General features: G+C 34.2%; 1 protein-coding gene across 4 annotated transcripts in view; it reads left to right on the top strand.

The window, feature by feature from the left end:
* IFT74 (intraflagellar transport 74) overlaps positions 1 to 12,148 on the top strand; it is a 59,174-nt gene that overhangs the window by 34,801 nt on the left and 12,225 nt on the right. For 3 of the 4 annotated variants that reach the window (XM_058170442.1, XM_058170438.1, XM_058170439.1), the window contains exons 13-17: positions 360 to 439; positions 4,197 to 4,250; positions 6,178 to 6,275; positions 8,472 to 8,598; positions 11,928 to 12,091. In XM_058170442.1, the coding sequence (XP_058026425.1) occupies positions 360 to 439; positions 4,197 to 4,250; positions 6,178 to 6,275; positions 8,472 to 8,598; positions 11,928 to 12,091 (523 nt within the window). Of the gene's footprint in view, positions 1 to 359; positions 446 to 4,196; positions 4,251 to 6,177; positions 6,276 to 8,471; positions 8,599 to 11,927; positions 12,092 to 12,148 lie in introns of those variants that run through there. The other variant, XM_058170441.1, reaches the window with a different exon arrangement.

Below are 12,148 nucleotides of genomic sequence, written 5' to 3'. Positions count from 1 at the left end.
TTAATTAATGTTTTACTTACATTTGTCTCTGAATTTTGAGAAATTCTTATTTTGAGAAAGTGAGGTAAAGAAGCACTACTCTGTTGTAACATTGTTATAATGATTTTTTTTAACCAGCAGGGGGATCCATTATTTAACATAAGAAATTCTTATGTTCCTCATTCTCTACAAAAACTCATTTAGGTAAAATTATGTAAACTCGATTCAAGAATATGCAGAAGCGAAAGCATGTTAGGAGAAAAAGACATTGCTGTTTGATTGTTGGTCTGAAAGCTATTTATTCAGTACTCTTTGCAAAAAGCTAGTGTCTAAAGCTGTATATATATAGTTATGACCATACCCTTTACACATTGTTTTAGGCTAACAGAGATAAAAGAAAAGATCAACCATCTCAATGAAGGAATCCGGCAGCTTGACATGGATTTAGAGGAACACCAAGGTGAAAGAAGGCTTTAAGACCTGACTCTTCAAAACTGTATTTAAATGTTCTATTATAGTTGATTCAGAAATGGGGATTATTTATATTCAGGTAGAGTCTACGAATTGTAAATAGATACAAAAATGTGCTCATACATGCAAACTGCATTACTCTGTACAATATTTTTATTCCGTATGCAAAGATGATAATTTGTTACCTTCCTATAGTTTCCTTCTGCTTCTACCTATTTTCTTACTGCTAAAACATCTATAAAAGATGTTTACAGTCTAACACAGCTTCATAGTGCATTGCACCTGATGGCTTGTTAGCTCTCTGGAAATACCCCTTTTCTCAAAAGACTTTAAAGAATGTGTTTCACTGTGAATGGGAAAAAAAATGATGGTGTGGCAAAATAATTCAAAAATTAATCCTCCCTAATGAGAGTTGTTCAAATTCTGCGATCATGCAGAAAAACTCCAACATAAATTAATCCTTCTAACGTATATGGGTGGTCTTCTGATTTGCTTTGTGTAAGCAAGACTATTTGGAAGACTGTGAATATGGGTAATTCTCTGCATATGTATCATGAAATCTTTGAGTCCCACGCAATTGGGGGGGGGAACATTTCAACTAATAATGTAGCCTTTTCCAACTTAGTGCTTCCCAAATCTGAACAAATTGTGGGAGTTGTAATCCAGTGACACCCAATGATGCTTCTATCCTATACAGAGGGTATATCCTAGGTTGCTTCACTGAAACAATGCCATCTTATGGAACCCAAAACCATGCCTTCTCAATGGCAGCAGTTGGGATCTGTCTCTTTCCTCAAACCTTTGGGTCAGATGAATAGAATTCCCAATTTGAGGAGTTACAGTAAAATTAGCTTTCATGATTTAATGACCTTTTCAAGTTTTTTATGTTTATTGGTTAATTATTTTTCCTTTCTTTTTTTCTTTTCTTTTTATATCCTGCCCAGAGTCATGTTATTTGAGTTGGGCAGTCATTTAAATGCCCTTAGATAAATAAAATAAGTACATGCAGATGTATGTTTTGATTTAATATCTAAAAGGAACCAATTATTTTAATGCTATCTCCTTAGAAGTGTGATTTAAACGGTATTGTTTTTCTTTCTTGATTCTTAAGTTTAATCATATAATTAGTATTTGATTTTAGCCTTTCCATAGTAATTCCATCATTCTGCTTTTATCTGTTTTATTTTCATACACTTTTTGCATCGTTTTCCTATATTGCTTGGATGACTGTAGATGGTAAGAAATTGTTTTACTATTTATAGCTTGATAACTGAAGCTATTTTTCATAAAATATTTTTCAAAGATTTTTTTTTTTGTTTAAGCCTCAGTCTACATCTCTGGTCTTCTGAAAAGCAAATTAAATTCAGTATTTAATTTTAAATTCAGTATTTTTTTCCTATCATGAAAGGGAGTATTGACAAGAAATAGGACCCTAGCTACCAGGATGTTTTAAAAAATGTCCTCTTAGGACAGTGCACATATTTATAATTTATAAATGCAAGCAGTGGGAATGTCAAAGAAAAAGCAGGGAAAAGAGAAGGCAGAACTGTCAGTTCTAGTATGATTTATTTTTAGCCTATGCATTTCATTTTTTCTTTAGGTTTTGAAGCTGTTATCTACTTGTATTATATGCTTTATTTTAAATTTTTGAATGTCAGTTTTATAAGTCAACAGATATTACAATTATCATAAATAAAGTGTGGGTATCATAGAAGTATATTATGGAAGAGATATATCATGTAATAATTCAAATGCATCTTATTTATCTTTCAATTTGTCCCCAGTGCATTCAGCAGGACTCTTAGTGCTTTACAATAACATGCAATGATGTAATAAAACATCTGTGGTAAAAAAGAGTCCTAAATATACAATAATTTATTTGATCAATTTTTAAGGTCACCCTCTCCGTGACTAGATCACTTAATGGGTTAAAAACAGTGAAAATACAGACATTGAAAAGAATGAAGGGAGGAAATAGATTCAAATATACTACAGCACTGCTAGTGATTAGTGGCCACACACCAACGTAACACATTGCCTGCAGGAAGAACCGGGTCTTAAGTGCCTTCCTAAAGGCATTTAATACAAAATACTAAAGCCATACATCATAGATCAGCATCATTTCTTTCACCATTTGTCCTTCAACATCATTCCATTTTTAACAGTTCTTAGAAGGCCAATAATATAGAGGTCAATCTTATACCAACAGGGAGTCTGCTCCATATTGCAAGTATGGCCATTAAAAATAGTTTGTTTGTTTAATAGTAATTTGAATAACCTATTTTAAAACTAGTACAAATTAAACTAAAAGAAAAAGAAAGTGCAAAAAGGAAACAGTAGAAGAAAAAAGACAAAAAGGAATAGAAAGGAAAGAAAAAATAAGAATATTGTAGCAAAAAAGAAAATATATAAAGAAATTACTTCTCCCTTCATTGGAACAAATATAGACAATTTTAGTAACTTGCCTTTTCTTAAAATATAACAAATGGTTTCTTCTTCCTATTTCTCATCTCTTATCTATAAAAAATCTTTAAAACCTTGTTCAGTCTTGGTCACAAAAGTCTATTAAGGATTTGCAGAATAACAATATCTAGTTTAACTTTAATCAAATTAACTCACTTTGTATGTCTTACTTTTAGTTTTAACAGTCTGGACTTTTATCCCTTCGAATACTATCTTAGAATTTGATTTCTTTTCATTTTTTGTCTTTATTTTCCTTCTCACAAAAACCTTCAAAACTTTAACAAGACTCTTTTGTAAATTCAATATAGGAAAGTTCTCAAGATTGTTCTCTTGATTTGTTATTTGTTTATCCCCTTTAATTATTATGACATCAGCCAGCTTCATTCCTATATCCATGTGTATAAAGCATCTTTTTTAATTATTATTTTTGTAGCCTGTAATTTTTAAAGCCACTCAATCTCAGGTTTGTCTGGTAAAACTTTTTCCTATTCCATAACATTTTTGAAACCTCTTATTCTGGGCCTATTGTTCACAAATATCCTTTAGTACGTTCACTGTTAACTATTTTGCTCCATCCTATATTCGTAATTCAAATGTATGTATTGTTTTCTTTAATTGTAATCTTTAGTGCCTTCTGGTTCCCCCTAGTGTCCAACCTTCAAAGTCCCATTCTATCATTTTTTAAGACTTGAAGAGTATTTTCCCATGTAAAGAATTCTTATAATTAATTTTAACATCTTATTTCAATCCATCTCACCTCTTAGTCCATCTTAGTCCATTTATAATTGTCCAAAACCAAAATTCTAATCACCCTTTTGGTTTTTATTCCAAATTAATAATATTTTTTCTGAATTCTTAAATTTTTATTTTTATTTGTATTTATTTATTTGTATTTGCAAAGGGCTGAAGGAAATTCTCCCAGTACTCTGAATTAACTCATCATTATAAAAATTCCTAGTAACTAAAAAGCAGTCAAAAAGCAATTTCTGAAAGTAGTTAAGAAGTGAGGCTAAACAGGAGGGACCAAGTCGGGAATGATTTGAATCGGGGGGGGGGGTGTCCTTGCCTAACAACCAGTGGGATTTGGTTAATGATGGCAATGGGAACTGCCTGGATTTCCATTGCTAAGGAATAAGGTAATGTGACATTACACTCTGACCGCATCATTTAGTAATGGAAATTCTGGTCCTGCTTATCATCATAAACCAAAGTTACTTGTACCCTAATCTGTCACTACAAAATAACTGCAGTATTAATTGTTTAATTTTAAATTGTTTTTTTAGGTGAAAAAAATCTGAAATATAAAGAATTGAAGAAGAGAGAGGAAAGCATGGATAGTAAGTAAGATTCATAAATATATATAAAATGCATACTTTGCATTTAGTGCCCTGAATACATTCATTTTAATATTAATTTAAGAAGAGAAGCAACCTAGAACTAAGGAGAAATTTCTTGACAGAACAATTAATCAGAGGAACAATTTGCCTCCAGAATTTGTGAATGTTCCAACACTGGAAGTTTTTAAGAAGAGATTGGACAGCCATTTGTCTAGAATGGTATAGGGTTTCCTGCCTAAGCAAGGGGTTGGACTAGAAGACCTCCAAGGTCCCTTCCAACTCTGTTGTTCTGTTGTGCTGTCTACTCAGAAAAATCTTATAAGTGTTTTATCCTTTAGTCTCAGGTAAGTGAGAACAAGACTGCATCATCAGTAACTTGGTATGTATGCTAATCTCATTAGGAAGTCCAATCCTTTAAGTTTCCCACATGATAACTGGATTTATGGCAACATAGAGTAAAAATTGGTTCCCATTTGGGTTCTTATAATTTCAGACAAACTATTGGAAACTAAAAGTAAATTGAAATACTTCCTTATGTGTTGAAAATATTATAAAAGAAAACAGACATTTGGCAAGACTGTGGCTAAAGAAAAATAGTAATTTCTTAAGTTAATTTCCTTTCAAGAATTCTATTGATTGTTACTTTGCCAAGAGAAATGGATAAGGAAGCATTTAGTCTATTTTAACAGAACCCTTTTATATAAGGAACTGCTCAACACATATAGGTACTCTGATACACATTTTGGAACCCTATATGAACCAAAGCTTCCTATTGAATTCAATATTGCTAAAGTTCTGTGGTCATATTACAGTTGCACTCCCACAGGTACCCTCCATATTGAACCTTTGTTTACGAAAGCTCTCCAGATATCAGGGAGGTTTATGGAGTTTTCAGGCAAAGTGTGACTTAGTTAAAAACTCAGGATAGGAAGTTTTCTTGTATTTAAACAAGCAGTCACCCGGTATTTGTAAATGTTAAGAGCTGTTGTCCAATCTTGGATGGTGGTGTGGATGACCACAACTCTCCTAATTTTTACTTGAATTGCTACATTTGCTGGAAGAATTTCCAGAGTCTGGAAGTAGCTAGTAAAGAGTTCCTCTGTTTGAACATTGGTATCCCCCTGGCAATCTTAAAGTTCAGAGTTTTTCATACAGTCTGTATATATAGTTTTATGGATCATCATCATTTCCAATTGGATTTGGAAACAGTATTTTAGCCAGTGAAGCTATTGTTAGAAAAAAAATCAATCAATAAGGTGTAGCATTCTGCTTAAATTTTTGAATATTCTTCAGAGATTATGTTACAATAGATAAATAAATTGTGTTAAAGGTAAAGGGTAAAGGTTCCCCTCGCACATACGTGCTAGTTGTTGCCGACTCTAGGGGGCGGTGCTCATCTCCGTTTCAAAGCCAAAGAGCCAGCGCTGTCTGAAGACATCTCCGTGGTCATGTGACTGGCATGACTCAACGCCAAAGGCGCAGGGAACGCTGTTACCTTCCCACCAAAGGTGGTCCCTATTTTTTCTACTTGCATTTTTACGTGCTTTCAAAACGGCTAGGTTGGCAGAAGCTGGGACAAATAACAGGAGCTCACCCTGTTACACGGCAGCACTAGGGATTCGAACCGCCGAGCTGCCGACCTTAATTGAGGCATTGAATATCTTAGAAATATCTTTATATTATTATTTGCTAGTTTGCCATATAGAGCTCAAGTGTCAGTTGAGTAACAATTGAATAACTGATTCTCATTGCACTTTTTCATATAAACTATTTTTTCTTTGAATTATTTTCTGATTTTAAACTCCCTGCTTATATATTTTTAAACGCTTTAACATTCAAAGTGCAATTGTAAGCAATGCGGCTGGACTTCTCTGCTGTTCCTATTGTAAACAATAGCTTCCTCTATCTTTTTTTTTTTAATCTTTAGACTTTCTCGAAACTTTTGAAGAGACAAAGAACCAGGAACTGGAACGGAAATCAGAGATAGAGGCCAATATTGTGGCACTTTTAGAACATTCAAGTCGGGTAAGTAATCCCTCTTGAAATCCTAATTTACTATTAGGGAAATATCTTTCTCAAACAAATGAAACCCAGACAATTATTTAATTTTAAATAAAGTTAAAAATCCTCCTGTTAAATAATAAAACCATTTGATAATAACATGGGTTTTTTATTTCTTTGTATTTGTATTTCTTCAGAATGCAAATAAGAGTAAATCTAATAGTAATTTAGTGTCAAGAATTCTCAGACTTTATGGTGCTGTGACCCTTTAAAATAAATTTGTATGACATTTCCCTCCCTATCATGAACTGCACATAAAAGAGTAACGAAGGAAGCCATTTCATATAGGTACAGAAGGGAAAGGAAAGTCTTCATTAGCAACTGCTACCAAGGAGATGGCTGTCTTCCTATCTTGAGAGCAGCCACCTTAAGAAAGTATAGCACTTGAAGATATACTCCAGAAAGACAGGCAGCCAGGGCATGTCAGTCTCCTATCGCAAAAAGGAAAGGAGAAGCAATATTTCACTGCCTGGAATGGACATCCATGCTCAGGATTATTCCCCCAGGAAGAGTCACCTTGGCACAGAAAGAAAATGACCCTTGTGTTAGAGAGTAGTCAGGAGTGAGTAGGGGATTTCATAGGAGTCATTATAGTGAGCACAAAGGCTATTGAAGAATGTTCCAGCAGCTGGATCCTGCATATGGCTTGGTCTGCTACCAACAAGCTCCATCTCTAAGCAGCGTAGGAGTGAGTGCAGACTCCCTTACATTTTTATCAGAGTTCCTTAAGGGATGTGAACTACAGTTGGAGAAGTCAAAAGAAGGCACTGAGATTTCCTTCTTCCTAATATAGATTTTCAAGTAAACACAGTTAACAAATGAAGAATCTAGGCTTGCTTTAGCCTTTTTCTTCCTTAAATGGTGACTTCTATTTTTATAAGATCTTTCTGAAACACATTTGAAGCCTCTTTGAGATCTTAGCCACTAGCAGAATACTTGTTTGGTTTGTTTAACATTAGTGTTAGCACTTAATTAAGGTTAGCACTTAATTTTTAGGGGTTTTTAAAACATTCATAGGAAGTCAATGGGTTCCATAGAATTGATCTTGCTTCTGCTCTTTCCTGTTCCCCCATCACTTTTGTTTCTTCTTTTGATACTTTAGGCTTAGGCCTCAAAAAAGAAAAATGCTCTCAAATTGCAACCAATTGCATATGATGTGAAACAGAACAGTGATTGTCAGATATGCTTTTTATGTTTCCAAAGGATCCTAGCACAACTTAAACCGTGTAGTAATTACATTTCATATATTTGCCTAAAAACTGCCCTTATACCAAATTTGTCAATGTTTTATTAAGCCTTTTGCAGATACAAGTCAATTTACTGGAAACATCTTAAGGTGCCATGTCATAGGAAAATAGTGTCCTTTAGAACTGGCTGTCTCAATTTCGGAAGTAGAATCTGATTGTCCCATTAACATTTCAGAAACAGTTTTTCTTTGGGATACATTGCCTGTGAAAATGTTTTTCAGTGCTTAAGGGTTAGGATTATTTTTGTAAGAAACAACTACAGGTAGTCTTACAATAGTTTATTTAGTGGCCATTCAAAGTTATATAACTGCATTGAAAAAAGTGACATGACCATTTTTCACATTTATGACCTTTGCAGCATCCCCATGGTCACATGAGCAAAATTCAGACACTTGGCAACTGACTCATATTTATGACAGTTGCAGTGTCCTGGAGTCATGTGATCACCTTTTGAGATCTTCTGATAAGCACAGTCAATGGGGAAGCCAGATTCACTTAACAACCTGCTTACTAACTTAATAACTGTAGTGATTCACTTAACATTTGTGGCAAGAAAGGTTGTAAAATGGGGCAAAATTCACTTAACAATTGTCTCACCTAGCAACAAAAATTGCAGGCTCAATTGTGGTTGTACGTCGAGGACTACCAGTATTCCTTGGTTACATTTCCTCAAATTATTGTACGCCTTTAATATTTTGTTTACCTTTAGCCTTGACTCATTATGTAAACTATAGTAATAAAGCTATTTGTATGGATAACACAGCAATGCTTTATTTGAGATATATTCTCTAATATTTACATTTCTTAAGGGTATTTATCATGACTGATAAAATTATTGTGGAAAAAGGTTTTTTATTGATCCGCCTTTAGACATGACAATACATTCAAAAAAAAAATTTCTTGTAATATGCAGAATGTAAGTCGTATGAAGCAGATATCTTCTGTAACAAATCAAGAATTGAGGATCATGCAGGAAGATCTCACTTTCAAATCAAGTGAAATGCAAAAATCACAGAGTACAGCTAAAAATCTGGGTACAGGTAAGAAAAATATTTATTCCATTACAAAAAACAACTTCCCCTTTTATATTTCAAGGACTCAGCTGTTTCATCGTTCAGGTTCTCTATTCATCATTAAGGTTTTAGCACTGGGAAAGATTTTTAATTGGACGAGTAGCTAACCTTACAAATTCTATTAGGAAGTATTGAGAGGAAAGATTTATGAAAAAAATAAGCTATTTGTGGAATGCTGTATTTGGAAAAGAAAAAAAATGCTTATAGTAAAGTTCTCCATAGATCTTTGAGAAGCAGTGTCTCTGTTTTTCCCTGCTCCACAGTGAACTTAGTCTGATGAACTATGATTCAACCAAATTATTGTAATATCTCAAGTTGACTAATTGTCTAGCTCTTTTTATTGAATTTTGTTTGATGGTACGAGTGGAAAATGATAAAAAACAATAAAAAGCTCAGATTGTCTACCAAAATTATATTTGCTTTCCCTTTTTCTGTGGGTTGAATGATTAGAGTTACGCTTTTGTATGTATTTTCCTTGCATTATATAAATAGAAACATATTTACCATATATATTTAAATAAAAGTTATGAAACTGGTATAGAATCAGGCAAATACTGCTGATTTCCCCAAACGTATGGATATACTGTTTCAAAAAAAAAATTCAAGTAGGAATTTTATTTACATCTTTCAGAAGCCATTGGGCACCAAATAATGTTACAAGGCATTGAGATTGTGAATAAAAATAAAAGCATTATTAATTTTTAGAAATATTAATTTACGAACAAACCATTTTGGGAGTCAGATCTTTCTGTATACCGTATTTTTCGGAGTATAAGATGCACCTTTTTCTCCCCTAAAAGAGGGTGGAAATGTTGATGCGTCTTATATACCGAATACAGCTATTTTTGGCCTCCCGAAGCCCTGCCCCGCTTGTTCCATTTTTGCGAAAAACAAGTCTATTTTTCACTCAATTTTCGCAAAAGTGAGGGCGATTTTGCCTCCCCCAACCCCCAGGAGCACTCTGCAGGCCTCTCAAATCCTCTGTATGCCTCTTTTTTCGCAAAAAGGGGCAAAAAACAGTCAGTGCAAAGTGTTTGGGAGGCCTGCAGACTGCTCCTGAGGGCCAGGGAAGGCAAAACTTTTTTTTTTACTTACCTTTTCGAAATCTTGGTGCGTCTTATACACTGGTGTATCTTATAGTCCGAAAAATATGGTACTTTGTGTGCATCCTTGATGGGAACATTTGTGGAGTTGATTAGACCATAGATTTGTTATATCTGAATTGTGGATCTGTGGTTATTCTCTCTTTCTTAGTCAGGGCTTAAAACCAGAGTTGCACTGTAAACAAATATATGAGATGCAATTTAAAGGGAAGATGAAAAAGGCAGGCGAACAAGGCAATTTTTAATACTGTTTTAGTTCTCTTAAACTGCTTAATCTATTATTATGGTTGCTGATTTGTTTAACCAACTATAAAAGGAAGGTGAGACTCTGCTGGTCTTGAAAACATGTATTTTACAATCTACACATCGCTGTTTGCTTAGTAACAAGTCTTCCATATTTTAGAAAAGTTCTTTGACGCTACAAGTACCCTCTTTGTGTAAAATACCACTACAGAGTAGCCTGCCTTTCCCTCCTTAAAGGAAACTTCTGTGAGTAAACAAATTTGCTGATGGCAGCATTTCCCATTAACGTTTCCCTAGGTCAAAGCACAAAAGCAATTTTGTCTCAGAATTTGCTACTATGTACACACTGGTTGCTGAAGTCTGTAACTTAGTGGCATATCAGAAGGAACTGGACTGCATCCTCTTCCTGTCTCTTCCCAGAGAGAAGGGTTGTTTTTTTTCTCCCTTTTCCTTTCCTTTTTTTACTCTAGGATGGTATTTGGATGAAGAAAATTAGTACCTTCTCCAGATTGTTCAGCAAAACAGCCTGTCTTATCCCCAAATTGTTGCTCTTTTGGAATTGCTTTTACTGTTTAGCGGCAGCTTTCTATGTTTTAGATAAGAATCTGAATTTGGATGTTCTTCACCAAGTTTAAACAATTGTTCAGCAGACAAGAAATAGTAAATATAGTACTATTTGAAATAGATTCTTTGGGTGCAATTCCAAAACATTTAGGAGTACCACTTGAACACCATCAGCATTGATCATCGGCATTGACAAAATCACTATTGGTTAATTGCAAAAGGTAGCTTTGCTTGGAACAATTTACATCCTGCAACTATGTAGGATCTATCTACCTACCTACCTATCCCAGGTCCTTGGGAAGGACTACACATGTGCCCAAAAGTGCCAAATCCTATATGAACATCAGGCTGACTTTGTGATGATGCATAATAGATTTTTAAAATTTAAGCATTTTAATTTAAAATAGCTGTGACTGTACCTTTTTCAGTTCCCAGATATTCCATAGTGCAGGAATTTGAATCCTTGAATCATTATTTTAGAGCACTAATCCATGTATCCTCAAAGCAGAAGGCCAGCCAGGAGAACAGGTTGACCGACACTGAGACAAGGAGTTAAGCCATATCCTAAGAAAGGAATTAACAATACACCATGAGGATTTTAAATTGTGATGATATATACAACTTTATCCCAGATGCTAATTTTATACCTCCATATCTTGCATTGAAGCCTAAATAATATTTCCATCTACAGTATACAGTCAGATAATTCTGAGATGTCAATATGTCTGCCTGAAATTCCCAGATGAGACCATGTACAAGAAGAAATGAATATTCATATAAACTGAGATTCAGTTATTATTTTTGGAGTATCTAAGGATTTAGTGTTTTTAAAACTGGACAGGTATCAGTCTATTTTACAATAAAAATGGTCAGACCATAGGATAGCCACTGGATGTAAGTTCAGAATTTAAAAACATTTCTAAAAGGTCTCAATGCTCTATTGTGTGTCAACAAAAATGGTATACAAAGGAACTGCTTTTATTTGAATCATAGTAATCTGCTTTTTTTCCCTTCTAAATTACCAGCATAATCTCTAGGAGTTTATAACATTTTGGATCGTTTAAAGCTAAGGAAGGCAATGGAATTATTTTCATTGTTCTTCATTTTAGCCACAAATATAAATGAAGAATAACAGTCTTAATTTCAGTTTGGCAGCTTTTGCTGCAAGCAGTAAACTATTTCAGCACCAGTCATTGCCATACTGCTAGTTCATCAGATAATGGATATTTGTATGCAAAAGATAACATTCTTGAGAGCTTTACTGGATCAATGCCAAGGTGAATTAGGCAAGCAGGACTTGGTTGTCTTGTTGGATAAGTAAATATGTTCTGTGATGGAAAATATGTATGTCAGTAATTCATACTAGTCTGTTTTCCTTTGTTATAGATAGTCAGAGACTCCAAATGGACCTCCAGAAGATGGGCTTATTGGAGGGAAAAATGGTTGATGAACTAAGTTCACTCAAAGAAAAAATTGAACAGATGACCAAGGACCTGGAAGTATATAACAATCTGCCTGCTCTGAAAACAGCAGGAGAAGAAAAGAAAAAGGTAATCAGCAGTCCGTCCTAAAACCATAGAGTTACAAGGGATATTGGGAGTCATCTA

The sequence above is a fragment of the Ahaetulla prasina genome, chromosome 2 (genome assembly GCF_028640845.1).
Source record: "Ahaetulla prasina isolate Xishuangbanna chromosome 2, ASM2864084v1, whole genome shotgun sequence".
Classification (NCBI taxonomy): Eukaryota; Metazoa; Chordata; class Lepidosauria; order Squamata; family Colubridae; genus Ahaetulla; species Ahaetulla prasina.
Note: the sequence above shows the minus strand (reverse complement) of the source record. Positions and strands in the feature narration are given on the sequence as shown.